This window comes from Megachile rotundata, chromosome 5 (assembly GCF_050947335.1).
Source record: "Megachile rotundata isolate GNS110a chromosome 5, iyMegRotu1, whole genome shotgun sequence".
Taxonomy (NCBI): domain Eukaryota; kingdom Metazoa; phylum Arthropoda; class Insecta; order Hymenoptera; family Megachilidae; genus Megachile; species Megachile rotundata.
Window position 1 is genome coordinate 20,285,257 of NC_134987.1, and position 27,059 is coordinate 20,312,315.

Here is a 27,059-nt window from a genome sequence, read left to right on the forward strand (position 1 = left end):
CTTTTTAAAAGCAATATGAAAGAGAAACGTCTATTCAAAAATCCCCATGCCAACATGGAAAATCCTGTTTCAGTGAAAATAACCATGCATGCGGGTCCCAATTGACGACACTCAACTCTTTCGCAGAGGCGTGTGCTTGCAAACGCATTGCTTTTTACCCACCGGTTCTTCCATTCGTATTCATACGCTCTTTTTTGTCCGCTTTGTGTGTTTTTCCCTTCTACACGGGGGAATCGTGTTCTATCTGCTAAATTCGTCCCTTTTTTCCCCCGCTGCATTTCTTCCTTTCATTCATCTTCTTCCCTCTTGTTGTTACACGAACGGCCTGTACGTACTTGCTTTAAATATCCACGTAATTTCTTTCGTAAATTAATTACAAATAAGACAATGTTTTACAGCATTAATCAAAGTGCATTAATATTTTTCCTTCCGTGTCGAGATTGGAAGCTAAAGAGACTCATCAAGGACATATGCGACTAAAATTGACGCGGTTGATGTCCTGAATACATAAATACGTTTACGGGACATGAATAGTTATACCAATTCGTATCTCAGTGTCCAATAATCTAGTAACGTTACGTATAATGTTGTATCGCATTAAGTTACGTTTCCGTAGACTTAACTAACCGAATAAATATTTATGCTATGTGCCGAGATCTTTAGGGAGACATTTTCTTAAATATATTCTAGACACTTGTTCCTTCCTCTTCCGGTAACTAATTTCCAATGGTCCATTTCGGATGCATTACATCTAGTAGCAGGTACTTTCTGTTCAGCGTCTTTCACAATCCATGGAGGTCGAGTAAACGAAATCCAGTGGAGAGTCGAAAGGTATCTCGAAACGATCCGACCGAGCAAACGAAACAGAGAGAAGAGTTCTATAGGGGAAACAACATTAACGGGTTCCTTGAAATTGGCGAGCTCGTTGCCTCGTTTTTTGATAAGATCTTCACCATTAATTCAACAGATCGGCGAGATTGCGCGGACGGGACAACACTGTTTGTAAGGAAGCTCGCGGTAAATTTCCATGGTCGAGCAAGCTTCGTTTATGCAGCTTCGATGTTTCAGAAAACGAGAAACGCGATAGCGATTGCAATCGAAACAAACTGATTCATGAAGCTCGAAGCGGATCTATTTCTAAAGAGCTCGTGCTTCGTTTTTTGCACCGCGTCGAGAATGTTACGATAATCGAATCTGCGTTCGCGGATAATCTTAAAATGAAATACGTATACGATTTGGAATCGCGTTTCATGAAAACGCTCGTAGCTTTTTGCGAGAGTGGAAGAGTCAAGTTCCAGTCAGATTTTTCAAAAATTAAGTCAAAAGCAAAACGTTGCACTCGCGAACGATGATCGTCGAGCGCGGTAAGCTTCTCTGGGAAAAATGCCGACATAAGAGACGGAAGCTGCTTTTCGCTAGAGAAACGCGTATTATAGCGATCCTCGTCCTCTGCGTCAATTTTACGAATACCCGTGAATTCAACGCGTATATTTCATTCGTTAACAGTTTAAAATACCCCCGTTAGACTAACAGCCTGAGAAATTTTCTCTCGCAGCAAAACGTGCTGTAGCACGAAATTGGCTAGTTGTCCCATTGTAATTGGTAGATTAATCGTGTCAGTGCCGATTCTATTTCCCGTATAACGATAGCAACAGCGGCAACGAAGATGTCCTGTCGTGTCGCAGGATCAAGGGGAATAAAGATCACGAAGGGTAGTAACTTTCGTTTAATGCAATTAATACGGTCGCGTTCGAAACGGGGCACGGAAACACGAGACTAACCAATGGAAAAGGCTTGTCTGTGAAACGACAGCAAGAAGGTTGAGTTCTTATTCTTGCAGCTACTTTGGCTCTTGGCAAATCTCCGGGTGTGCAGAAGTTCTTCGTTGTTACTCTTAAAGTCTAGAGAATAACTGCGCTATCCGGTGCTTCTTCGAGAAACAGCTCTCACGGCGGAAGCGTATAATCTGGACGGGTAACGAGCGTGGAAGTACGACGAACGCGTTGAGATAGATTTATGTTATCTGCACAGACACGGAACATAACCGTTCAACGAGCACTTTGTATCATATTCCGGCACGGAATACCGACCAGAAATTTCCTATTTTTCATACTCTCGAGAATCATTAAACCTCGAGTAAACGCACCATTGAATCATTTTATTCAAAGACGCATTCTGTGACACGAAACTTTGAATATACACGGCGATAAGCTTTACCGAGAATACGATCACTTCGTTCACGAGGTTAATCGTCCATTTTGCAATTTCCTGTTAAAAGGGTACTTACTGGCAAGGGCTTAGATTTTCGTCGAAGCGGCATCGATTTGGAGCACGAGATCGGGAATCGAGGCTAATAATTCGCTTGGTTGGCCAAACTTCCTTCCTTAGCGACTTTGAATTCTGCTGAACGCGACGTTAGGTTAGACGATCTTAGGTGAATAAACAGAGCTCGACTTCGGTTAAACTTACAAACTAGGGGTGTGTAGACTGCTCGGATTTCGGATAATCTTGGATTCAACAACCGTGGTCTCTCGAGCATCAAAGCGTACCAGTAGTGTGGCAACGTTTGCTGCATAATTAATACAATTAAACAAACTCTGATTCCACATCTCTCATAATTCATTCTGAAACGATTGCTTTTCAAGGTATCCTTGGGGAGTACGTTGTTTAACCTGCCACCGTGTCTCTTCGTCTGCTTATTCATTTTATCTTCTCTCTACGAATATACTGGTACATAAATAGTTCCATTATCTTCTGTTTACTTTCAGCATGTCGGCTTAACGACAGATCATCGATCATGGTTCGAAGCAATTCGTGTAAAGTGGTCGGATGTTTAATTATTCTTCTTCTTATTTTCGTCGGCGGACGAGATAGCTTCTGATGAATTAACTCTGCTTTTCGTTTCTATATTAAATTATATAAACCACACGAATATTCCGGTGCTTATCTAGTCTTTTGCCTGAAAATATTTTCGAGCGTTAGTACGCTACGCTGTTTAAACGCGAGTAAAATGATGTTGTTACAGGTTTTGCAAAGATATTTGTCGGTTAATTGGTTAATAAGTTGAGCGTGCCGTGAGCACGACATCGTTTGAGCGTGCCTGACCACCTCAGAGGCTTCCCGAATTACTGGACAGTTGCTTTCGCGTAAACCCACGTTCACCAGTGAAGCTTCCCGTTAACATTCGCCAACTTTCTTCGTTGCTGTGTAACCGTGAAACGAGCGGGAAACGAGCTTCTCGCCGTTTGAACGATAATCTCGGTGTTATCGCGCGAAACGTTGCCGGCGAGCAGCCAAACGAGCCAAAGTCGTGCTGCGCCCGTGTTTTGTGCAGCCATCCTGTATGCTGAGTTGCGTCTGTGTCTACAACGCTAAATAGCCACCAAAAGCATAAACTGACTCGAAAATGATTTAGGGACGTACCGGTTAAACTTTTAATTATAAATTAACGAACAAACTTCTGTAACATCGACGAACCTTGCTCGATTAACGCGACTCTATTCGCTCGTAAAACGAATAAAAGTAATAATTTATAGCCACGATGATCCTTTTAAGAAAGTTTTACGACACGACGTACATGATGGTTTTACATTGGGAGACGAAGCTCTCCTTGGGTCAGCTTGTTGACAAGTTCTCCCAAGTGGCACCGTACTATCGGGCGTACTGGCTCATAAATTTATAAGCGTGTCAATCGCTATTGAAAAGGACAGGATAATACTCGTTTTTTATCTGAAATTCTATCGGGAACTCTTGTAGCGCGTTAAATCGTCGCGTGTATGCTCCTGCATTATGTTGTCATGTTTCGTGTCGCCATATTTAACGCCCATCGTTAAGGGTAACAAAAGACTACATCAATATTTCCTTATACCACGCGCTCAAAAGTCTGCAAGTTGTAATTGTGTTACTGCGAGAATTAATTCGTCGTTGGTTTCTTCAGCGGGCGAGAAAGGGAACGCGAAACAACCGCATTTTGGAGGAAGTTTCCGTGGCAGCATGGCAACTCTCTCTGCTCGCGGCATACACCGGCAAACTTCGTACGTGCGGCGGACATCGTGGAATCACGAGTTACACTCGGCAATTATGAGCACCGCGAGGCGAATAATTATTATTATTATTGTCTGCCGCGTTATCCTTACGGGTCGTCGAGAAGCTGCGAAGCTCGTTTCGCATCTAACGGTTGATGCGCCGTGTTATTGCAGTCTGTTTCGGTGAGAACGTATGCTTGGCGGAATGCATATTTCATACGAGCCTCTTCTTTCTTCCTTATTTGCATCTTTCATTAAATTCTATATGTATGAGCTTTTAAACAGAGTCGGCAGTTTACTCTTGTGGTCCGGTACTCTTTGACACGGTTCCACGATCAGATGGATTGAATTCGTCTCTTCAACTTTGGATAATACAATAGGACAATCATTTTCTACCAAATTAAATTAGAGCTAGATTTGTTCATCCAGACACCAACGTGGTTGTATCGTTTGAAAAAAAAGGAAGCGACGAATGTTACCGAACGATTAACGAGCGATATTCAAACGGGGTAAAAATAATGGGCACGATACAAGACAACGAGGAAGACAAGAATGAAGGAGAAGAGAGAGTCGCGTTGCATCGGAACGCATTCGGTTGAGCAACTTCCTGGGTAAAAGCATTCGAGGAGATTCTTTCGTTTTTTCATCCATCTTCTCGCAGATAGCACGGGTGGTCGTTCTTTTTGCGAAAACCCATAGAGCCATAGAGGTTCCATGAGTATCGGAGCGGCAACAGAAGACGACCGCGCAAAGTTTCAGACGTCAATGCGTCCTTTATATCCACCGCTTTTCATTTCTTCTCTATATCGCACTGCCAAAAGCGTAAAAACCTTGCCACCCGAATGCCGTGCAGCTTTCCGAACGCGTTAAAGCGAGAAAATATATTTCTGGAAGCAAGATGTAACGAACGTTTCTTACAAGTATTCGTCCATTTTATATATTGTCGAAAAATCGAATCCTTTTGTCTTAAGTCGAAACCATTTTGTTTCTGATCGATAAATACAAATTGTCAGATTTAGCAATTCAGAAAGTTGTTAAACTCTTGAAACTTCTTCAATTTGTAAATTCAGAATTGCCACGGGGAAGAGTTTTAAACATCGAGCATCCCACGGAACGAGTTCCATTTATATTCTTTTCGCTTGTACGTTTCCGACCAGGGTCGTGTAGCGAGACCCTGTTGTGCTTCGTGTGAAATGTACAGCAAAGAGAAGAAAAAGGAATAGAAGTTGAAATTAGCGGCATTAATTCGCGTAGAGAAGAGGTTGAGCGTGATTAATTCGCGGAGAGGTAAGTCAGGAAAACGCAGGAAAAGGTAGGCTTCAATTTCCCCATGTGTTTGCACGTTTTCATGGAGCGCCTCGTTACGCGGTGTGGTGGCTGGATTCGCGCTTTTCGCGCTTATGTACACACTTACAAGTTACTGTTTATGTATCATTTATGCGGCGCAGCGAACGTGCAAAAGCCGTCTTTTCCCATAGACGGTAAACCTGGCTTCTCTTGCTCGCGGGACGAGTGCGCGTGCCGCTTTCTGATAACGTTTCAATTATCAAGCTTGCCATGAAACGTCCGACTGTCTCTTGAATCGTTCGCGTCTTTAAAATACTCGCCAATTAAATAGAACGTTCCTTTACCGTCGCAAATAACTCTTTTGCAAGTTTCAACAACAAAGAAAAGACTAACTTTTTTTATGTCGAAAGAAATTTTGCTTATAGGTGACGTGGATAGTTTGAAAAGCGTTTGGCAACGAGGGCATCTCTATGTAAATTTTATCGACGCCCAAAATATAGATCGTTGTTGCTTATTTCTTTTCTATTCATCTCGAAGAGTGGTCGAGATTTCGTGCAAGGCACCTATTCACCGGTATAGGTGGAAATCGTTGTGTCACCGAAAGAGAATAGGAAGCGAGGAAAATGTTGTTATGCGAGAACGAATTATGAACGAAGAATGCTTTACAGCAGCCACGGAAATTGAACTACACCAGCTACGGTTCTTTCTTATCGATGAATAAAGTCTCGTTCGTGCAATTTTGTTTTTACGGATTCGTTCACAGTGACGATTTAAGAACCCGAACGAAAATCGTAGTTTTATTTCAACTATATCAAATGTAAGGAAAGAAAACTGAAGAGTAATTTGAAGTTAACAAGGTTAAGTAACGGGATTATTTTTCTTTAAAACCAGCCAAGGAATTACTATCGAATTGAAGCTGAAAGCCTGGCAGTAACTACTTTTCCATAAAATTTACTGCGAAGCTGTAGATGTCGGAACGAAGATGGAAGAGCAACTGTGTTTTTCTTTCGAACGAGAAACTACATGTACATTCGTGATTAAGAAACTAGGTAATGGCAACTTAAAGCTAAGGTGAAATCGTTCGCGTAAGTGTAAACGTGACTAATTGTTAATGTATTGGTTTATTTTTATTCTTAACTTGGCCCGAGGGAACCTTCCGCGAAAAGTGCAATAATAAATAAGGGCTGGTACAAAGTAGTCCGAACACTATTTCAATGTCGTGTCCGAGAAAATGAAACTGTGTGCGCGTTTTTATCTCTTCAATTTAAAAGTTCTGATTAATTTTTATCGCGACAATTTGCAAGAAGCGCAAGAGCGTCTTTACTCCGCAACAGTGTCGGCCAAGATGCACATCCACGCATTTATTATTTCGATAAGAATTATTTTCCGCTGTATCGCAGGATGCGTGTCGCTTATAAAATACGATTCACACGGCGCCTTGCATTATGCCGCGAAACTTTCCGGGCTCCAGGTGGATAGTTACAGTCGTCGTGTTATCTTTATGCTTCATCTAGCAGAATATATTTCCTACAAGATGTCTCTTTGCTTTATGAATTGTTACCGTCTTCCCAGTATCGAGCGTACAATTCCTGCACTCTCAAGTACGTTCCATTGTTATACTAATAGCTGTGTTCCCTCACGCCTAATTCCAGCTTCTGTCTGTGCATTCTATATTCACCGCTTCTACGTTCGTTCGATACTTTCCACAGGTATTTACGCTTTGTCGCTGGTTTCATACAGCGTTTAATATTAATAAAGGGAAACTTGAATTTTATCGTAACCCATAAAGAGTTGCACGCATATGCATTATCTATTTTATTAATTACGGATATGTGCTCGTTAAATTTGTAAATTTTGCAGGCCTTTGTCCTACTATTTAATCAAAGTTACCTTGTAATTAAAGATACTACTAATTCAATAACATCTGCTGCATGTAACGTAATTGTTTAAATCTACTGATTAATTGGATCCATTCGACTCGTTCGATCGCTTTGCATATTACCCAGAAATTGGATTGATTATGGATAATGATTGAACAGTTTCATTAGGTAACCATTAATTACAGAAAGTTCGCAATACACATTCATCGTTTCAACATTCTATCGGAACTAATACACTATCTTCATTCGATTCGAATTTTCTATCGTGGTAATAACGTAATTCGATCTTTCAAAGGTATTTGAATAACCTCGATATTTTGATGTCGATGTTTAAATATGTACGAATGACCCCGATTATTTCCGTCCCTACGGAATGCGAAATAACTTGATAAACCAGTTTCGAAAAATGTTAATTCATTAATATTTTATCTCCTCCTATATCTTACAAAATAATATTACAAATAATTTGACGATACAAAATGTTTCGCAAGTGCGATGGAAGAACTGTCGGCAAGATCAAAACAGATTATACGTTATATCTCGGTCATTAACCTCTGATTATGATACAAGAGATATTGGAATAACTATAGGATGAAAGAAAATGCAGGAGAATGTGGATAGGGTAGTTTAGCTGGTCACAAAACGCAAAGGCAAACGGGAGAAGAGCAGGCCGTGCTTCGTTACCGTTAATCCGTCGAGGAGGAACGCGAAGCGGAACGCAGCGTTCTCGTTAAAATACGCTCAATCTGTAGTCGAGAGCTGGCAGGTAGCAAGATGAACGAAATTAATTTCCGCTCGGGGATGAAACAGGCGCCGTCGTTTAATTCGTGCCTTAGTGTCAATGCGGCTATTAACGCTTCATTGAAGGCAGGATATCTTCGCCACGTCCATTCCTGTCCATTCCGCATCGTTACGATGCTCGTTTCTGTCACTTTTTTATTTCGACATCGTTTGACGATCATTTTTTAATTCGTACGGCTCATTGGACAATTTCTGACTACAATTACGCGCATTTTATTTTCTACGGGATTACGTTATATCGGATTGAACGCGACGAAAAACAAGATTGATCGCAAGAAAAAAATGATCATTTTCCAAAATGATCTGAAATTCTGTCAAAAGTCGAACAAGTGAAATTCTCGTTACGCAGTAGCGATAAAACGAAAGTATAATTCGAAAGAATAAAAGGTTCATTCCGTAGAAGCGGGACAATTTCGTTCCCCTGTTAGCATTCCAGCGGCTATTAACGTTTCGCTCAAGAGGACGTTTCAGTCGCGTCGCTTCCTGTCCATCTCTGTTCCTTCTCGTCAAGCATCCTTTATCACCGCTACAATCGTTTTTTAACGGGTTCATTTCGTTTGGAAACGCGGCCGTGCATCGCGTGCTCGGAATTCTGATACGCTTGTATTTGAACCGTCGAATACAGCTCGTTAAAGATCGCTTAATAATTCAACGAGACGCGAAAACCAGCAAGAAATTGTCGTCCGTCTATCTTTTACGGTAACGATGCTGGAAATTCAACGAATTAATTAGCGATTCTCTCTAATAACAGCATCGGTACCATGAATTGGCTAAATCGAGCGATTAAGAAACGAAAAGTAGTAGGAATCTCCTAATTATTTAGTAAAATCTAATTGTCGCTAACATCGCAATTACACCGGATTCATCGAGTTTCTCGTCTCTTCCTCTTTCTTTAAGAATGGTATATCGTTGCTTGGTTAATCGATCGATCAAGAAAGACAGTTCCGGTTCGAGAGTTTCAACTCTATGGACTACAGGCTTATCTGTATTTGCGACTAATTGCACGCGTGTCGAAATAACGCAAATATATCGCGTGGGAAATTCTCGCAGCGCGTAGATGCGCGAGCGACCAATCTGTCGCGACGAATTGTGGCTTACCATCGTCGTAACGCGTGTCCGCATGCTCAGTAAGCTGAATCGAATCGCGTCGAATTAAAATACGTCGAGTCGAATCGTATCGAATCGAGTCGCGCTTAATTGAATCGCATCGAGTCAAATCACATTAAATGGTTGCACGAGCGTATTAAAGCGGCAAAGTCGATCGCTCGTGACCACGACGACAGCGAACGCGTTAACGAAGAAATCTGCTCGGAATTTCATTTTCTGCCCCTTCTTTCAACGTAACCGTCGCTTCGTTTATTTTAATCGCGCTTACCATGCAAAAGACTAAAGCTGTACTTTATATCCGTACACGAAAAACAACTGTCATCGACATTACTCGCGATATTTGCATTCTGACTGGTTTGATACGCACACGAGCAGCAAATAAGTGCCGCTGCAACTCCGATACAGGAGCACGCCCATTGTTTCTCCTCGGTTTCCGTTCGTTTTCCATACACGACGGAACATTACAACACGAAAACGTTTCGTTGCGGTTCCACCGGAAAGTACACGGTTTCGCGTTGTTTATGCTTGCTAAATTAACGTTAACGAAGACCGTTCGCGTTTCGGTTCGGTTTTTTGAACGTTGACCGCTGCCCGACCGAACGAATTACCAACGAAACACGTGTTTCTCGGTATTTAAATGAGAACCGCGCGCGCGTCACCATTTCGACCACCTGAAACGGACGAATTTTTTGAAAAATATCTGAACCGTGCGTGACTGCGTAGTTACACTCGAAATGCGGAACAACATCGAACGCACGGATGCATATTTGGTACACATTTGAATTTCATAAAGGCACATTTGCCGACAGAATCGATAAAAATCAAATATTTCTCGACAACTTTGTTTCGAGAATCTGCTCCCAAATACTGCTCGAAAATGTACGAATTGGAAATCAAGTATTACCGGGTTAGTCGAAAAATTTGTAATGTTTCCGATAATCGTCGATAAATAAACCTCCATAATTAATAACATTTAATTTTGAAACCCCGCTCTCCGAAAATATTTTGAAAATTGATATTTGCATTGGTAGATTGCAAACATAATTTCGCGTTCAATGTTTTCCTACTGTCGCGATAATAAAAGCTGCGACGATCGATCGGTAATTTCATATTGATTGCTTAATAAAGTGTTTACATACCTGTATTCGCATGGCGAAACAATTTTGTATCGGGAAAATAATTTCGGATAAACGGTGAATTTCGTTCTGTGTCTCGAGCGAAATATCGCGAACGATCAAGTACAAAGTCAATGGATATTAATCGTTACGCTGCAGCGGTGGGAAAATAATTTTCCTACCATTGATCGGTTCGAAATCTGTTCGTCGTTCGAGCTAACGGAAGGATCATCTTTCACTGTTCGTTTGCTTTCCAAAGTGGCGTTTAGAAGAAGTTACTCGAGCGGCCTGCAGTATTCGCTTCCTCTCGCGAAGCTGCTTCACAGAAGTTGCTTCATTTATTACTGGGCGCAAGTTAAACAGCCTGTGTAACACGGTTGCTACCGTAATCCATTAGCTGTAACATTTTCTTCCGGGAGATCCTCCAATATTTATTCTTTTACGTTGACAAATATTTTCGTTATCTTTTCATTGATCTCTCGCTTATCGTATCGAGGCAAACTCTTCTCGTCCCGCGTAAAGCGTACGAGTATGCTCGAATAAAAATTTCTATCTCAATGTGTTGTTTATTGTCCGCGAATGCCGTGGATATGTCCGCTGTAATGCTACAATTTAATAACGATACAATAATTGGAGCGATACCGTGTTTTTTCATTGTAGCGCCATTGAAGTTTGACATTTCAATTTTCTAACAAAAGAGTTACGAACAATCGAAAGGTTATTATTCGGTTTCGATACTAATAGTAACCAATTAAAAACTCTCTTTCAACTTCTGTCGACTTTTCGTTACTAGGTTAAATTAAATTTACAGTCTCGGTCAGTGTTGACCCATCGCTTGGTTATCGTCGCGGTAGTCAAGGCGTTAATATCGTAATCAAAACTTTCGCTTTGAATACGGTATAACGAGTATGAGATAACGAGTAGCAACTTCCGACACCGAGAAGCTATCCGTTCAAAGCTGCTGAGAATTAATCATGGTAATTAATTCTTCGAGTATTCGTTACGCGCGTCCCTTTTAGACGTTGCGATTACGTTCTCAATAAACAGAATCTATCTTGAAACAAGAAAGTTGTTATTAAAATTAGCTACGAAATCATTTACTTTCTTGTCCATTTTCCTATTATACCTGTTTCCGGACGAAAGAGACAATTTCTAATTGCACCGTATCTATGATAATAATTTGAAACGACATAGAAGATTGTTCATCCTTTTTACGCAGAAATCGTTCTTAAGAAACATACACAAATATGGTATTTCTTGGAACATCGAAAGCGACAGAGTAAGCATATTATTTCCACGAGTGCGGTCCGATTCGAATAGAATCGTCTCGTTCAGACGATTTCATACAAAGAGCGTAGAGATTCTGTGAATACGTTCTTTGCCTCGCGATATTCCCTTAGCTTTGCGTAAACAAGATGGCTCGATATTTACATAGGAAAGACGTGCTCTAACGTTGGTCGAGCAACCGCATAAATCTGCTCCCAGATCGAATCCGCTCGAAAAATCTACCTGCACAAAATGGCTCCAGGTACGAAGCGGTTGCTGGATAATTTAATTTTCAAAGTTACGCGTTCGTTGAAACCAAACTAAACCGAGCTAACAAAGTTTCATAGCCCGTTGTTGGCAAATTAGATTCTAATACAAACAATAAATTTCATTATACATTACTGGTGTACCATATTAATTACAGCGTTACGCGAAATAAATATTAGGGAAAATAGTGCATTATTACTGTTACAGCAAAGAGACGAAGTTGCTCTGAACAGGTAATCTTAACGTCGAAGCGAGTCGATCTTCGAGAATCGTAGGTCTCGTTAAAAATTGACGCGTATTTTCGTGTCAGCCGAGGGAACAGAGCGCACGGAAACCGTCTGCTCTCGGTTTACCGGTTTCGATTTCTCCTTCTGCCTCGTGTCGCGTTCAAATATTTACCGCCCCCTCCATCCCTCGTAGCTTCGGTAACAAAACTGAAACTGCGGCATTTGGTCGGCCGTGGGGGTTATTAATGGCCCTCCGCCAACTGCCTTGTAAATTACCGGTGGAAATTTCGCGGCGACCCATTATAGAGGCGACTTTGTTTGCCCGAAGTCTGTTGTACGCGCGAGTTATCGAGCGGAGGCCGGTGTTGTTGCCGCGAAGAAGCGATTAATGAGCAAAGTGAACTTCCACTTTGCTAACTATCCTCTTGTCGAGTGTCCAACCGATTGATCTTTCGGGCGAACTCGTATTTATATGAATTTTCGTTATATCGTTGTTCGAGCGTAACGCGAGCAAAATATGCGACACGGTTTGTAACGATTGATATTGAACGAATAAAAATGCTTTTTCGTTCGTCTACGGAAAGATCGTTTCCAGCGTTATATTTTCATAAGGTGGTGGTGCATCGAACAGAAAATTTAATGGAAGAAAAAAAACTGGAAAGAAACTAAGAAGATCGCAATTGTCCTCGTTGGAAGAGTTCGATGGTGGACGAGGTTAAACTCTTAATGGATTCCGGTGTCAGCCACCAGGTAAAGGGTAAACTTCGATTACGTAACTTTTCAAAAGTGCCGTCCAACAAAGGACGTTCACTTTCTATGCGAGAAACTTACTCGTCGATGCATTTGAAATCGTCCGAACGGGGATATTACGTCTTTAATTCCTTACTGCTTCGCGTTCTTAAGAGTACTCGTTCCAAGATTTGTTGCGTTTAATGGAGTTCGGTAAAAAGAGAATAGAAGGACCTTGTTCGAGATGGGAAAAATCAGCACCACCGATCATGCCGCATTTTCTTTTTCCCCGGAGTCGAAGGCGAACGGGTTTTCGTATTAGAACGAGCATAAAATCGATGCCGGGTCGTTAGCGGGATTTATAAGAATCGCGAGACTTTTTCTCCACCTTTGACTTTTTCTTCGACTCTCGGGTTGGCCGATGCACGACAACGGCGACGACGACGACTCGAGTGCTCGTATATACCGAGCGTTATTCAGAGGAATCTGGTGCTTTTTCGCGCGAACACGGTGAAAAATTAAAGGTCCTGGCTTCGTTTTTTCTGTTCGAGCATTTATCAAGACCACGGAACCGGAGAAACTGCACCGCCCGCAAAACGTAATCTTGAGTAATTCAAAGACTACCGACGATCATCTCCCCGCCCTGTTTCTGCAGTTTCAACGTTTCCGAGACATCTTCGCCTTCGCACCTTCCTCTATTTTCATCTATCCTCCCAGATCTCTTTAACGATTCCCGCAAGATTTCATTTCCAAGCCTCCGCTAACGTTATCGTTCCAAATTTCCGTTAAAGCTTGTATTCACAAAACCCATGCTACGTTGCCCTTTCAGAGAAAACATACGAGGATAAATTTATCGAAAATTTCATCTTTGTTCCTTGTGAAAGAAATTCTGTTACGAAAATTATAACGATATTCAGTTCCCATTGAAAAGAATAAAACGTGAAGCCATTGTAATTCTATTCTTTAAATTCTCTGTTATGGCAAAAGCGTAAAATTTGGAGTAAAATTGCTTTGTAAAGCAGATCCTCTACATCCTTAAAAGTGCGAGAATTTGTATTCGCCTATAATAATGATCGATCAGTTTGAAATGATCCCATATGAAAGTACCGTGATATAGCACTTATGCTACGTTGTAACAGATAGTGGGTCGACCAATTTCATTTCGGTATTGTCCATTAGCAAATATCCAATTTTCGACAGATGCATATTCCAATATTTATTGCCACTTTTAATCATTCGACAATTTCAAATTGATACGACAGAAGTGTTATTTTGCGGTCATTTTTATGTCATCATATTCCGTAACGAAGTACATTTTGAATTCTCGTATTTAGTATGCCACGAACCTAATAAAAGGTTGCATGAAAATTACACGTGTATTAAAAATTCATCGTAGCAAGGCTTGTTTATTTGCTCGGCAACAAACGTTGCGTACATTACCAAGAGGATCTAGTAAAACGAAATTTTCGTGCAAACATTGTAATGCCAAATTCACAAGATTTTACATAGTGCATCAAATAAATGTATCGTGTTCGCGTGTTTGTACGGTACGTTGTGCTGACACTTTTCATGCCATATTAATTTAAGGCATCAGCATTGCAATTTACATGAAACTCGTTTAATACTGAAATGTACGTTTGAAGAGTAACGCACAAATTTTTGCGAAAATGAAATTTTTCCTCTCGACCGTTAATCTTTTCATTAATCTTGCTTTATTTCGCATCGCGTAAACGCAATTCTAATACATATTTGAAAATATACACTTTGAAAACGTCGCTGCCTTCTCCGAGAATTCGGTATGTTTTAAAAATCTACTTTAAAGGGACGCAGCGAATGGAAAATTTTTTTAATTAATTTTCGAACCGAATTTCGTGGCTCTCCTTTTTTATACCATTGCAAGGGGTTTAAACTTTCAAGCAATAATACTCGAAATTATTATTACGTTCCGCTGAAATAAAAAAGCGCTTTTCGCGTACGATATTCCAGCGGGCTACTTTGTCGCAACATATTTCATCTGGAAACGCATAATCGCGACTACGTTAATTACGAATACTTCCAAGGTAAACGCATACAAATTTCAGCTCAGGCGTGAGAAAAATATGCTACGGTTTTACTCGGTTATTCGGGGCTCGCAATAAACTTACCACCGAATTTACCAAAAGAAAAAAACGTGCTAACTTCTATCGTTGCTTATTAAAATTTCTTGATTCACGACCTGCAGAGTTGTTCCTGATGGGGCATAGAATATTATTCATTATTACTGCTGCATTAAACGTATCCAGTAGAATTTAACTTTGGCGATCAGACGATAACCAAAGCTTTATGCTCTGATCCTCGACATAATATAAACCTTCATTGTAATATTTAAATCCACTACTTTCTTGATGTTAACCGCAAATTAGCATAAGAACCACGTCAATATGCAAAGGGTTAGGAATCACAATAATATCTTCCATCAGCATACATCGGCACTGGTTTCAAGCGTTCCGTCAAAAACTAAATGAAATTCTTTTCCCTGAAGAAGTATTATCTCTTCGCCTGTATCGTTGTAGCTGCAAGAATTTCGTTGCTCGTGATATTGTACGACCGTGAAATCGAGAACCATGACGGTGGATTTAATTGATAGATCGCGTCGCGCGATTACCATAGTCGGCAGCTACTTTTGAAAGAACGCGACGAAAGAGGTCGGTATTCAGGAAAGAATAAAAGGTTAAGGAAATTTTTCCAGGGAACCCGACCGTGGAAGCCCTATACATCGAGGTTCGCTTTAAGGCAAATATCTCGAATGGAAAGACACTTTTAACGGAGACACTCCCTCACCGTAAAGATGTCGAGTTATGATAATTTTTACCCTCGACGCTCTGTCCGCTGGCTGAAAGTCACAAGGTCGAAGATAAGACCGTGGCAAGGAGGAAAATCGTTTTTCATCGAATCAGCGAAGGCACGCGTTATTCCGGCGCGGATGGTCGTGCCAGGGGAAATTGAATAAGCGACGCGATCATCCAGGAAACTTGCGGGAACCTCGTCTGCGGGGAAGCAAGCACGATTCCAGAAACGGACACGCTTAACGTTCGCCAGAATGTTTTTATGGAAATAAAGCGAACCGAATGAGATTCGTAGAATTCTCTTTGATGTTCTTCCGCTAAAACGTGCCATTTTCTCGTAGCATTCTCTCCCGGATCGACAATTCGTATATTTAAATACGCGACTACACCTTTCAAATTTAACATTCTGAATTGTTATATCACACGTAAGCATAAGCATGCATCGTCTACCCGCAGGTAGCGACGGGAAAATTATCTTAATGAAATTTGTGACTGTTCTATTAATATTAATATTCGTCGTTGTCGTATTCGAGGCTTATTAATATTAATACCGGTCGCAGATTTCGTTCGTGTGTCACATTAACGAAGCAAATTAGTTTCAGTTATTCTCTTCTGACAATTTCTAACCGAGCAAGAAGCAAAGTATTATTTAGCCATGAATTTGTTTATTTAGCGCGACAAAGACGATTTCATGCGACATCAAAATACCGTTTATCTATTCATTGAATTCTAGCGGTTTCTTCTATCGTTCGTTCGTTTTCTCCTTATTTCTTTTATTCCTTTCTGCTCCTGTTTCCGTTTCTGTCTTTCAGTCAGACAGTCAGCGAGCTCGTGAAACTTCGTTGGAACAGACGTTCCTCAATTATTATTATGAAGGCCCAGTTCCAGCCACCGCGTCCAATTATATCTCATGAAACTAATCTGTAAGTTTCTTTGTTAAATTTCGCGCTCGCAACTGGATAACAGGATTTTAAAAGCATAACTCACCTCGCCTCCTGCTATGCAGTCACGCGAGCTAACTTTCTGATGGAACATGGAGGACGCGAAACGGGCACGGGACGTTATTGCCCCTTCGTTAACTTGATGGGAATATTAAGGATTTCTATCTTCTACGATTAATATGTATCATTACATCGCCACATTGCGCGTAATAAAAGCGACAGCCGTCCTGTTTTGAAAAATAACCGAGCTGCATGGAACCGTCTTACGAGTTCTTCTCCTCTCCGTTCTGACTTTTTACACCTCCCTCAAATCTTCTTTTAAGAATTAAGCGCCTACATTCAATAACTGGTTTTCGTGTCGTTTTTAATATCTTCAGAACTTTATGGATACAATTTACAACCTCTCTTTATGAATAATTTACGATGATCGCTATGTACATTTCTCCCTGATTACGTTCTCGTTACTTTCACGATTACGATCTTATTTTACACACATACGTTTCGGTATACTTTCATTTTGATCACTCTCAACTATATTATTTTATTCTCCCAGCGCGAATTTTTATAAAGTTTACTTTAATCTTTCCAGCTTAGAGTTTTCCGATAACAAACATCTGGGAGTTCGAACTTTTTCTCGCTTTACGTAATGTTTACGAAACGCGACAGTTTTATCGTGTGGCAAACTCTATAACGATGATAATACTTGTTGATGCAATCTCGTTAGTCCGCTAAAATTAACAGGTTAATACCCTCTAAACGATTTCTATAAAATCTTTCTTACAATTTCTACAAAGTCAGTTCTTCGGAGTAACACGATGCAAGAAATTGGAACGCATAATTACGCTTCAGTTGAAAGAAAGAATGGTAAGCATAACGCGTATTTTTATCCGCGTACGAAGGCAAGTATAATAAATGTTCTTCGACGAACTTTCACCAGAATATCATTCTCTTCGGCGTACAGACGTCTTGCACAATTCTCACGAATATTTGCCATGCACACCGTTCACCCGCTGCCATGTTTATACATTCGGTATTTTGAAAACCAACACATCGACCTTTCGATATCGATCATCGTGCCTACAGTGTTATCCGATGTTGCGTATGTAGGTCAATGAAAATATAAAATGATATTTTCGGTTTACATCGCAGAACGAACGAACCATCGCGCATCGAATAGATTCCCGTTATATCGCCGCGAGTCATATCGCTACGCGCCGGTTCGATAATTTTTGATACGCACTGTAGCAGGATTAACTTTAACCGACGCAGTCTGCATCGACGCGAAAATCACAGGGAAAGAGTCGATCCGAAGGAAGGTAAACAACGCGTTTCACGATATTGGAGGTAATAACGGCGGACGTGGATGGACTCGAGATTAAAATCTGGTCCATGCTACAAAATGTTACGAGAACGCTCTCTCGGCGAAGGTATCTCGAAGCACTTTCCAATTTTACGTAAACGTTCGCGTGCCTTTTGACTCGGACACGTTTCGTCCGCCGACAACTCTTCGCCATGGACGAACACCTGTTTTCCGGCTTAATGAAAATTGTGCAATTCAAAAGCTTCCGTAAACACGTTGGAAAATTATATGCGACTCGCCTGCGCGAACGTCAACCAGAACCAATTAAAGCGGCACGACCGAATTGATGAGGAAAAAGAAACACACCGAGAAAGAGAGAGAGAGAAAGAAACAAAGAGAGGGAAAGAGAGTTGACGAAACGGTGCTGCAGCTCTTTCCCCCTGTGCAAACTTTTCCTCCAATTATTCGGCTAGCAGTTTAAGCAATACCGTTGACCGTGCTCGTCGAGAGCAGCATTCAAATTAACTCGTTAGATCCGGGTGTTATTATACGGTTACATAGGTAGCCAGCCTCCGAAAAAGGGCGAGTGAATTTCCGTTCGTAAATGATGTCCTTCTTTTCACGTGAAACGAGAAGGAACATCCGAAAGAGGGAAGGGAAGATTTGCTTCGATATTTTAACGAATAAAATGTGCAGGGTGGAAATTTCTCTTCGATTTTAGCTTTCAAAGCTCGTTAGGGATCTCTGTTTTTGCAATCCAGTACATACGGCATGAAAGTTTCTGTTTAATTTTCGACTTTAAACTCGTTATATAGTTTTGTTTTTTCGGGAATGTATAACTAACGAACGGATTGAATTTTATGCTCGGAATGTAACGAAATCGTGTTCCCTTTCTAATGTTACGTACAGCGCAATTTCTATCGTTAATTAAAAGGTACAGTAGAACCCCCATTATCCGAATTTTCTTTGTTCTTAATACGTTGAATTATTAATAACCCTACCTTGTACGCTTTTTTCGCAACATCACATTGTATTTTTCACAATAGCGCTAAAAACGCTTACCTTAAATATCTTAACACGAAGCGAACAAAATTTACTCCACTATTTAGAGCTATCATGAGTTATAAAAATTGTGTAAAAAGAAAAAATAACCTTTTACCGACTTAAAATCGGTAGATTAAAGTTGTTCGAGTTCTCGTCGTTTGATGATTTCGGATGTTCGATACCTGTTAAATAAAAGCATCGAGAGAAAAGCAACGGCGATGAAAAAGAAGAACAACAATCGAAGAATTTTCATGAGGGTGATGTTGCTCTCCTCCACGCAATACTTCTTTGCGGCTGCGTTCGCGCACAGAACATAACTCTCGATGTCGATTTCCGTGACAACCGGAAATGCATCTTGCTCCTCTGGGCTGAGACGTTGCTGTACCTGGTACAGGCGATTCCTCTCCACTGACCACGACCTCGATGAAATTGACTCAAGGGATCGAAGTGCATTACGAACTCTCCGTTGCTCCTCGAGAAGCCTGTGGAGAAGCAAAGGTTTTACCTCGTCGAATGATCTTTTTCTTCCCCGTTGCCATAATACTCTCCCTGTCTACCTTCTGTTACCCTCTACTCTTCGTTTTCGCATCTGTTTCCTTCGAAACCCGATTCTACTTCGGTCCTGACCTTTTTATCCGAACTTGTGTTCGCCCGATCTACCGAATGATCGCTACTTCTGACAAATATTATTTACTGTTCGGAAATGCGTCGAAAATCAGGATCATCCAAAATTTGGTAATCTCGCAAACGGTATTAGAGACGCGTGTACACAAAGGCGTATAGATAAGTGAAATGTAGGTAAGCGATATCACTTTTCGAACGTCGAACGTAATTGCTCGATGACGTTTGACTTTACGAAGTTTCCTCGGCGTCACCTCAAGATGTTAACTTCATGGGATTTACAATATTCGAATTCGCGAGGAAACGTTTGCTCAAAGGCGGTCACCGTTAAATCGTTAATGGAATATCGCGGAGGTTCTCTCGAGAATATTAGCGTTAATAATGAAAGGAAGACGCGAAGTTAACCTAACTTCTGTCAAAATGGATAAAGTATGCGATAGATTATAAACTAAAGTGAAACGGAATTAAGTTCGACAGTTTGAGGCGCGGTAGAACGAACTAGGAAAAGTTCAAACATATCTACTTCAAAGAGAACAACGTTTTTTATTCTTCTTTAGTTTCTTAAAACGAGGAGAATAACAAAGTACTTTGCTTTAGCTTTCGAGCGAACGCGACATACCATCAGTGGCATTCCTTAAAGAATTTGTAGATTATATTTAAATGACATTATCAAGAAACAGGAAGCGTTTACTGTTAACGAAGGAAACGTGAGTCACGGACAGATTCGCAGTTTTAATAGGTTCTTAGCAAACTACTGGTTGCGCCAAGAATCGCGCGGAAGAAAAGTTGAGATCGCGTAGACCGTCTCTTCTCCGACGTATTTCAATGAGAGCTGTCAAGATTTTTCGGCCAAGTTTCTCCGTCGCTGAATCTGACTTGCGATTTTTAAAAGCAATCAGAGAGACCGAGCGAGTTTGCAGCTCAAGTTTCCCACGGAGAAAACGAGTTTCTCTTCGAGTCGTTTTTCTTCTCGCCTGCATTCTGTCCCCTTGAATGCCACGGTAAACCTGTTTACTTCGGTATTCGTCTAAATCGTAGTTGAAGATAACTTTTACTTTTACGAACTCGTCGCTTTTGCCAAGCGCGACGCGTCCCGTCTCTGGCATCGTCGTCCCCGAACGCTGTTTCCTCCAACTTTGACTATCGCTTTCCTTTCTCGATTTACCAATATTTTTCTCTCTATACACGTAATTAATTTTATTCGACGTCTTAAAAGGCGAAACCTAATACTGGATTCTACGTGATTCTAAGTGATACTCATAATTCAATTCCTCGTTTTCCCTTTCTTTTTGTAATTATGTAATCCAACGAAGTTAATGGCGAGAGTACCCTATGGCCTTCGGAAGCAGTTAACAAGTTCAAGAGCATTCCAAATGAAATTGGCTGAAAGTTGCGAATCGGTGAACGGTGCAATATAACGAGTCGCAATAGAGAAGTTTCTCTTTCTAACTCTCTATCGAAGATGTCAATTTCGCGTAATAACCGAACATCGTAACAACTTCCCTTATCCACGTGAATTTCAAACGACTTCTGAACCTGCTGTTAGTCGGTCTCTCTTTCGTAAATTCGACTAAGTTCGTTCGAAAGTGCCGTAGCGGGAACGAACTTTCAATCTATTGAAAGATGCGACCTTGGTAGAAATCACGGATATTCAGTAAAATTTCCAGTTCGTTATACCTCTTCTTTGCTCCAAGCTGGCCGAGAATCGTGTCGCAGAATGCGGATGGCAGCCATTCAAACAGCAGCACCAGAATCCAATGCAGCTTCGCTACAGACGTCATTCCACGGAGCCCAAAAGTCGGATATGTAAACTTCTGGTTGCCGCGCCGGCCTTTCTTAATCAGTTCGCCCCACGTGCACTCTATGGGCGCTGCGTTGTACACCACCGCCCCTTTTACGTTCTTTTTCCTATAATCGAGGAAACGATATTATTTCAAATGCAAATTTCGACTCGAGATCCAATAACGAAAAGCATAGCGAAGCGCACGGGCGTGCTAGTGCACGATTCGGTGACCGCGGCCGCAGTTTTTAGAGATTCTAGAAACGGTACACCGGTCTTAGCTCAAAAATGTGTAGTTTCTACATTCGTGTAGTTTAGAATAAAAGAATTCGTTGAATCGTCCGATTTGAATGAAAATTGAATCGCTTATTTTACGAAAGGGAGAAAGCAGTGACGGAGACACGTCGATTACGATCACAGAAGCGTAACAATACGGGGGATGGAAAATCTACTTTCGTTCGCGTGCGCGATTCTTCGTGAAACGATAACCGAGGCTATTCGAGGCTGGTAAACCGCCTTAATGCGACTTCCCGCTAGTAATGCTCGATGCCCCAAATGCTGGCCGTTTAACCCGTTGCCTTTTGCTGGCCCGCTCAAAAGAGATTTGAATGCTCTCGCGAAACGGAGCCGTGCTCATTTGGCGTAAACTTTAATTGCAACGCTTTACGGCTTTAACAGCGGCTACGGTAACGACCCATGGGTGTACAGCCACGTGATTTACGAATAACGTATCGCGTGCACTTCGATTTAACGTTTCACTCGTTGGTCCGTTTGTTCAGGCATTATTTATCGTCTTGTTTCTCGATCATTCCCTGATAAATTTTAAGTCACGCACGAGCGAGAATACGCCTCGATGCTTTCTTTATTTACCAAGCGTATACGCTTTGTTTTCATTACGTGCTTGTAACTCATAAAAATTCAACTATAATTACGAAATTACAGCACAGAGAATAATTAGAGATATTTTCGTTCTTTAGCCGAGAATTATATAATTTATCGATGGTGCGATCGGAAACGATTTATTCAAAATGGAGAAAACTTGTAACAGGATAATTGTTGTGTAGCATGTTTTCTCCTCTTACCAATTCATTTTTAGGTCTAAGACCGTTTACGTAAGAACAAGTCACGCATGCACTTTCGTGTCTATTCACTTTCTCCGTTTCCGCATTGAGTAACGGTAACAACGCAAAGAATTAACACATAATTAACGATCGTTACTACATATAGAATACATCGGTTTCGCGAGGTGTTTGAAGTGGAAGCAAATGACAAGCGATCTTTACTACCCAGTGTTCGTTATTCTACGTCCATTCGCGTATAATTAACAACAGTTTGACTGCCTATAAAAGCTTCTTTAACGACGTGCCATACGTCACGAACGACATTCGTCAGGCGTTTAAGCGCGTTGTTAAAAACACGCTTGTAAATACTGATAACACTCTACGCTTTCGTGCTTAATTCGTCGTCGAGTATAGAAGCTTAATATATCGTGGAACGAATTTATTCGACTCGATTTAGCTTCGAAGATAGACTATATAAAATTTGTACTTACGAGGTAGCCCGTTCCCAAACAGCAAGGATAAGACTGTTGACCGTCAAATCGATCGGTATGATCTCCGCTCGAAGCTCGGATCTGCCAAGGGCGAAACCCGCTCCTACAATCAGGGCAGTTGGCCCTTTAAGTACGTCGACGAAGCCGGGCATAGGTTCACGATAAGCTGGTCCGATCAAAGGAATCTTCAGCAAAGCCACAGGTCCGTCCGCTACGTGCTCCTCGTTCGATTCACCGATTTCACCCTCTTGCTCAAAAACGCTCGAGACAACTGCTATTACCTCCAGACGCGGCAACTTTTGGCAAAACTCGAGGAGTTTTTGGCACGGCCCTGCCGCGTGCAACACCGCGCTCACGTTTTGCAACAGTTTCCTGTTTTCCTTTATCACGCCCAGGTCATCGTATACTAAATTACCCTCCATCGCTTTTACGCGAGAAATCGCGTCCGGTACCTCTTGCCTGATTCGCTCGAACCTGTAGCAAACAATGGGAGATTCGATCAATTGAACCTTAGCCAAATTTCATTCGGAAATCTGATTCGATAACGCCTATAATTATGGCCTTTGCGGATACCGTTCGCATCTATGGCTGGTATGTAGGCGGTCGTAAGAGGAAAATGTTCATCGGATTATGCGTCGGAAATCGTTCAAGATCTATTTGGATTGGTCGAGTCTTTTTGCACAGAAAATCTTGTATTAAATCTTATTACGTAAGCTCATTTTACCGTATTTGTTATCATAGTAATAAAGAAGTAATAAATTTTTATTAGACCTCAACTCATTTCGAATTATGTTCTTCCTAGGTGTTCATAATTTTAATAACCTCCCGTTTCTGTAACGCCCAGTTCCTTTCAATTTACGCGTCCCGATCGATCGTGCGCAATTTCTGTTTGCAATAACAGTAGTTAAGGGCGTTCCAGACAGTCCTTCTCCACGCCTCCAACTACCAAGACTATTATTGTTCGATTGTGTACACCATAACCACCCTCTATTCTATCGGTGGTTCGTCGTCCGTTCCTTGCAATTCCAATACAAGTAACTTGGCCCCGTGTCCGATAAGATCGCCAAGCAGGATTGCATCCAATCGAGGTTTCGCGTTATTCTTTTATACGTTCCCACCTATTAAATCGATTTCCCGCTATAAATTTTTATCGATACCCGTAAGATTTGTACGCAAAGTCTTACAGCGCCCCAGTGTCTCTTAACCTTCTTTACGGCTAGAGAACTGGTGCATCTCTATCGTACTGCGAACTGCATTTATTCTCGCCACGAACTAATTAAGAAATTTAAGAAATTGTAGCGGAGAGAATCACTGATTACATTTAATAAATCTATAGCTTCAAATTATTCCAGTTAAAAATGAATTTATAAGTTTTTAAAGTATCTAATTAATAACAATTTAAGAAATATCGACAAATTTTCGTGATACACGAGTTTCGATGCAGCTGGAACGTATTTCACAGTCACGCGTCGAAAAGACGCGGATGAGAAGAGCATGCTAATGAAAATAAATTTCTTCGCTGCTGAGAACAACCAGCCACGACTACTGAGTTTTAGCTCGCGTGTCTTGCGATGCAACCGAGATCGTTACGGTAGACGATCACGTAACAATTTATTCGTCCGCTATCCAATTTATACATTCGTGTGAGTACGTACACAGGGTTCCTCGATAACGTACACCATGACAACTCCAGATTTCCGTATGCCAAAAAGAAGTGGTATAATTTTTGGTCGTTTAGCAATCTGCAGCCTCGTTTTCGAAATAAAAGCATTTATGGGCGTGACGAATTTAATACTGCGCCAGAGCGCTCGCAAAAGGATCAAATTAAGCTTCTTTCGTAATTACAATTTGTTTGCGTCCACTTGGAAACGAAGCACTTCGATCACGTTACGTGTTCAACGTTACAGCTACGTTTGTTACGAGGCATGTCGTTCGTTTCGCCGTTTTCCATTTAATTGTCTTCAATTATCGTTTCACCCTGTCGACGGTGGTAAATCGCCGACCGCGATAAAGCCATTTAAAGTCGTGAGCACATATTATCAACCCTGAATAGAAGACAAACAAGCTTTCCGTTTCTATTTTACTACCTGGACGGACCGATTATCCGTAAGATAATTTGCTTAGAAGGAAACGAATAATTATTTGTCCGCGTGTCGTGCACGGAAATGTTCTTCGACCGTTAATTTACGTGTCACGGAAGAAACACGTTTCGAAGAAAATACGATTAAAAGTTACGTATAAGATTTTGTTCCAATTTGACCGAGAAAAACGAATGAAACCTAAAGCAAGTATTATTTCAATTTGTATGATAACCCTCAGAATGTTACGACGAAATTTCTGTTGCATCGCCGTAAAAATTTGATAAATCATTCCTGTTCCATTATTTTCGTTCTTATCAACGGTACAATATAATATTATAATGAAACGGCTAAACAAATTAACACGGTTCTTCGTGGTATCCGTTGAATTCGTAATGAAACGGTAATTCGCAGCCGCCGCTTCTCCTAATGAAGCCTTGATTAGAATGGAAGGCTGCAATATCTAACGAATGGCTGATTAAAGTCAGACGTAATCTCTAACGAATATGAGGAGTGCTATGAAACGTGCCGAATAATTGCAATGTAACGATATTCCTTGTAACGGTTACACGTGACAATGCCAATCAACCGGATTGTCAAAATTGTAAGTTATTCCCCAGTGAAAAGTACAGTACTGCAATAATTAGCATCTTTGTCGCAAAATGCAGTTTTATAGATATTCTAAATTCCTACATTACATTCGTGACTCCTTCTCACGAAAAGTGCTTTATTCCTCAATTAAAGTTTAATAATCGACTGCGCGATAATCGTACGTTTTCCTTTCGACCGATGTTAAACAGGTCTGTTTGCATAAATTGATCGAACAAATACCCACGCTTTCGTGACGTAACTGTTTACCCTTCGAAATTTCAATATTAACAATACTGCACATTCGATAAATAGATTCTGCTACTCTAGGAATCCTTGTTAACCGCTCCTACACCGCAAATTGGTTAATCAAACAGTTTGTACTCGTTTCTTCTTCCACACTCTTCAAAAGGTAACTTGAAATTATTATACTTCCCAAATATATTGAACGACTGCAGAAGCCAATCGAAAACAAGTGTAATTTTAGTCCAAACTTCACCTACTTTATCGTGAAATACATTGCTCGTTCAAAATCAAACACGAACCGACTCCGTGTATTGCATAAAAACATTAATCATCGGTAAAAGAACTGAACTCGTTGACGTCAATGTTACATCGCAAACAGGACACAATTGTTAAATGAGCGATGCAAAATCCTTCAACTTTTTTATCGATTATAAGCAGCGACGACCGCATACGTACTATACAGTCAATAATACGTATACGATACTGTCGACAATAAAAGAATAGAATCAGAAGAGTAGAAAATATCGATCACCCGTACCGAGGCGACATAAAGATGTTTTTGATTCTGTCCTCTTTGTCAAGGCCATGTCGTGATCTGAGCACCGTGTACACCTTCACGCTGGGAAACGAACGAAGAATCTTTTCTAGGACAGCCCGTCCCAGATCACTGGTCACTCCCGTTAACAGTAGCTCGCGATCCGCGTACCACTCGCGTAGAGCCATGTTCATTGACTGACCGATGGAAGAAGAAAGTAACGCCATCCTCGCTGCAACCCACTTACCGTGAGCATATGCCGTCGACTTCCTTTTACCAGCACGTTGCATTCCATTACCGAATTTCACGACATCGTAATCTCGAAGAAAACGCGTTGAACATCGTTAGCGTAATTGTCCTAACATCGACAAATTAGAGCGAAGAGTTTTGAACGTTCACTGATATTTTGAAAATATCGAGTTTGTAGACAAGCATATTTGAGCGTTAAGAATCGGAAGGAGAATATTCGTCGACGACCTGGATAGATCAATCGGAAGAGCAATCGGCCGGCAAACGAAAGATCCGGATTCGACAATCTGATCGGTCGAATATTTTTCTCTCCGCGCGTCCCTCTTGCGAATTCAATCTGTCCTAGTTGTTCGAGCATCCGTTATAATGATAGTAACACTCTGACGTTTGCATATTTTATGGGATCAGTGAATCTGCTAATTTTCTATTCCCTTTTGTATCGAAAAAGAGATTACGGAGAGCTTTTAGGAGCTACGAGGTATGAACTTTTGTCCGCGTAGTTGGACGCACGAGTACTTTTGACATTCACCGGTGATGAAATTTCTCTAAAATTTACAAGACGAAATATCGAATACCCGTCACTAGCTATCTTCCTG

The 27,059-nt window shown here is 41.1% G+C and overlaps 1 protein-coding gene and 1 long non-coding RNA gene across 2 annotated transcripts in view; one reads left to right on the forward strand and one right to left on the reverse strand.

Annotated features, from left to right (window-relative positions):
* LOC143264443 (uncharacterized) overlaps nt 1–27,059 on the forward strand; it is a 58,571-nt gene that overhangs the window by 11,627 nt on the left and 19,885 nt on the right. The gene's annotated exons all lie outside the window — the stretch shown is intronic.
* LOC100878298 (putative fatty acyl-CoA reductase CG5065) lies at nt 16,818–26,456 on the reverse strand. The gene is made up of 4 exons (XM_012285195.2): nt 26,218–26,456; nt 22,768–23,241; nt 21,113–21,343; nt 16,818–19,296 (listed from the first exon to the last, which is right to left on the reverse strand). The coding sequence occupies exons 1-4, from the start codon at nt 26,439–26,441 to the stop codon at nt 18,948–18,950; spliced, it is 1,278 nt and encodes a 425-aa protein (XP_012140585.2). The 5' UTR covers nt 26,442–26,456; the 3' UTR covers nt 16,818–18,947.

What these genes read in the sequence shown, in the direction of transcription:
- LOC100878298 (XM_012285195.2), bottom strand. Translation starts at nt 26,441, where the DNA reads ATGGCGTTACTTTCTTCTTCCATCGGTCAGTCAATGAACATGGCTCTA. An exon ending in GTTTGGGAACGGGCTACCTC is followed by an intron (nt 21,344 to 22,767) that starts GTAAGTACAAAT and finishes CCTCGATTATAG; the next exon opens with GAAAAAGAACGTAAAAGGGG. An exon ending in CAGCTTGGAGCAAAGAAGAG is followed by an intron (nt 19,297 to 21,112) that starts GTATAACGAACT and finishes GCTTCTCCACAG; the next exon opens with GCTTCTCGAGGAGCAACGGA.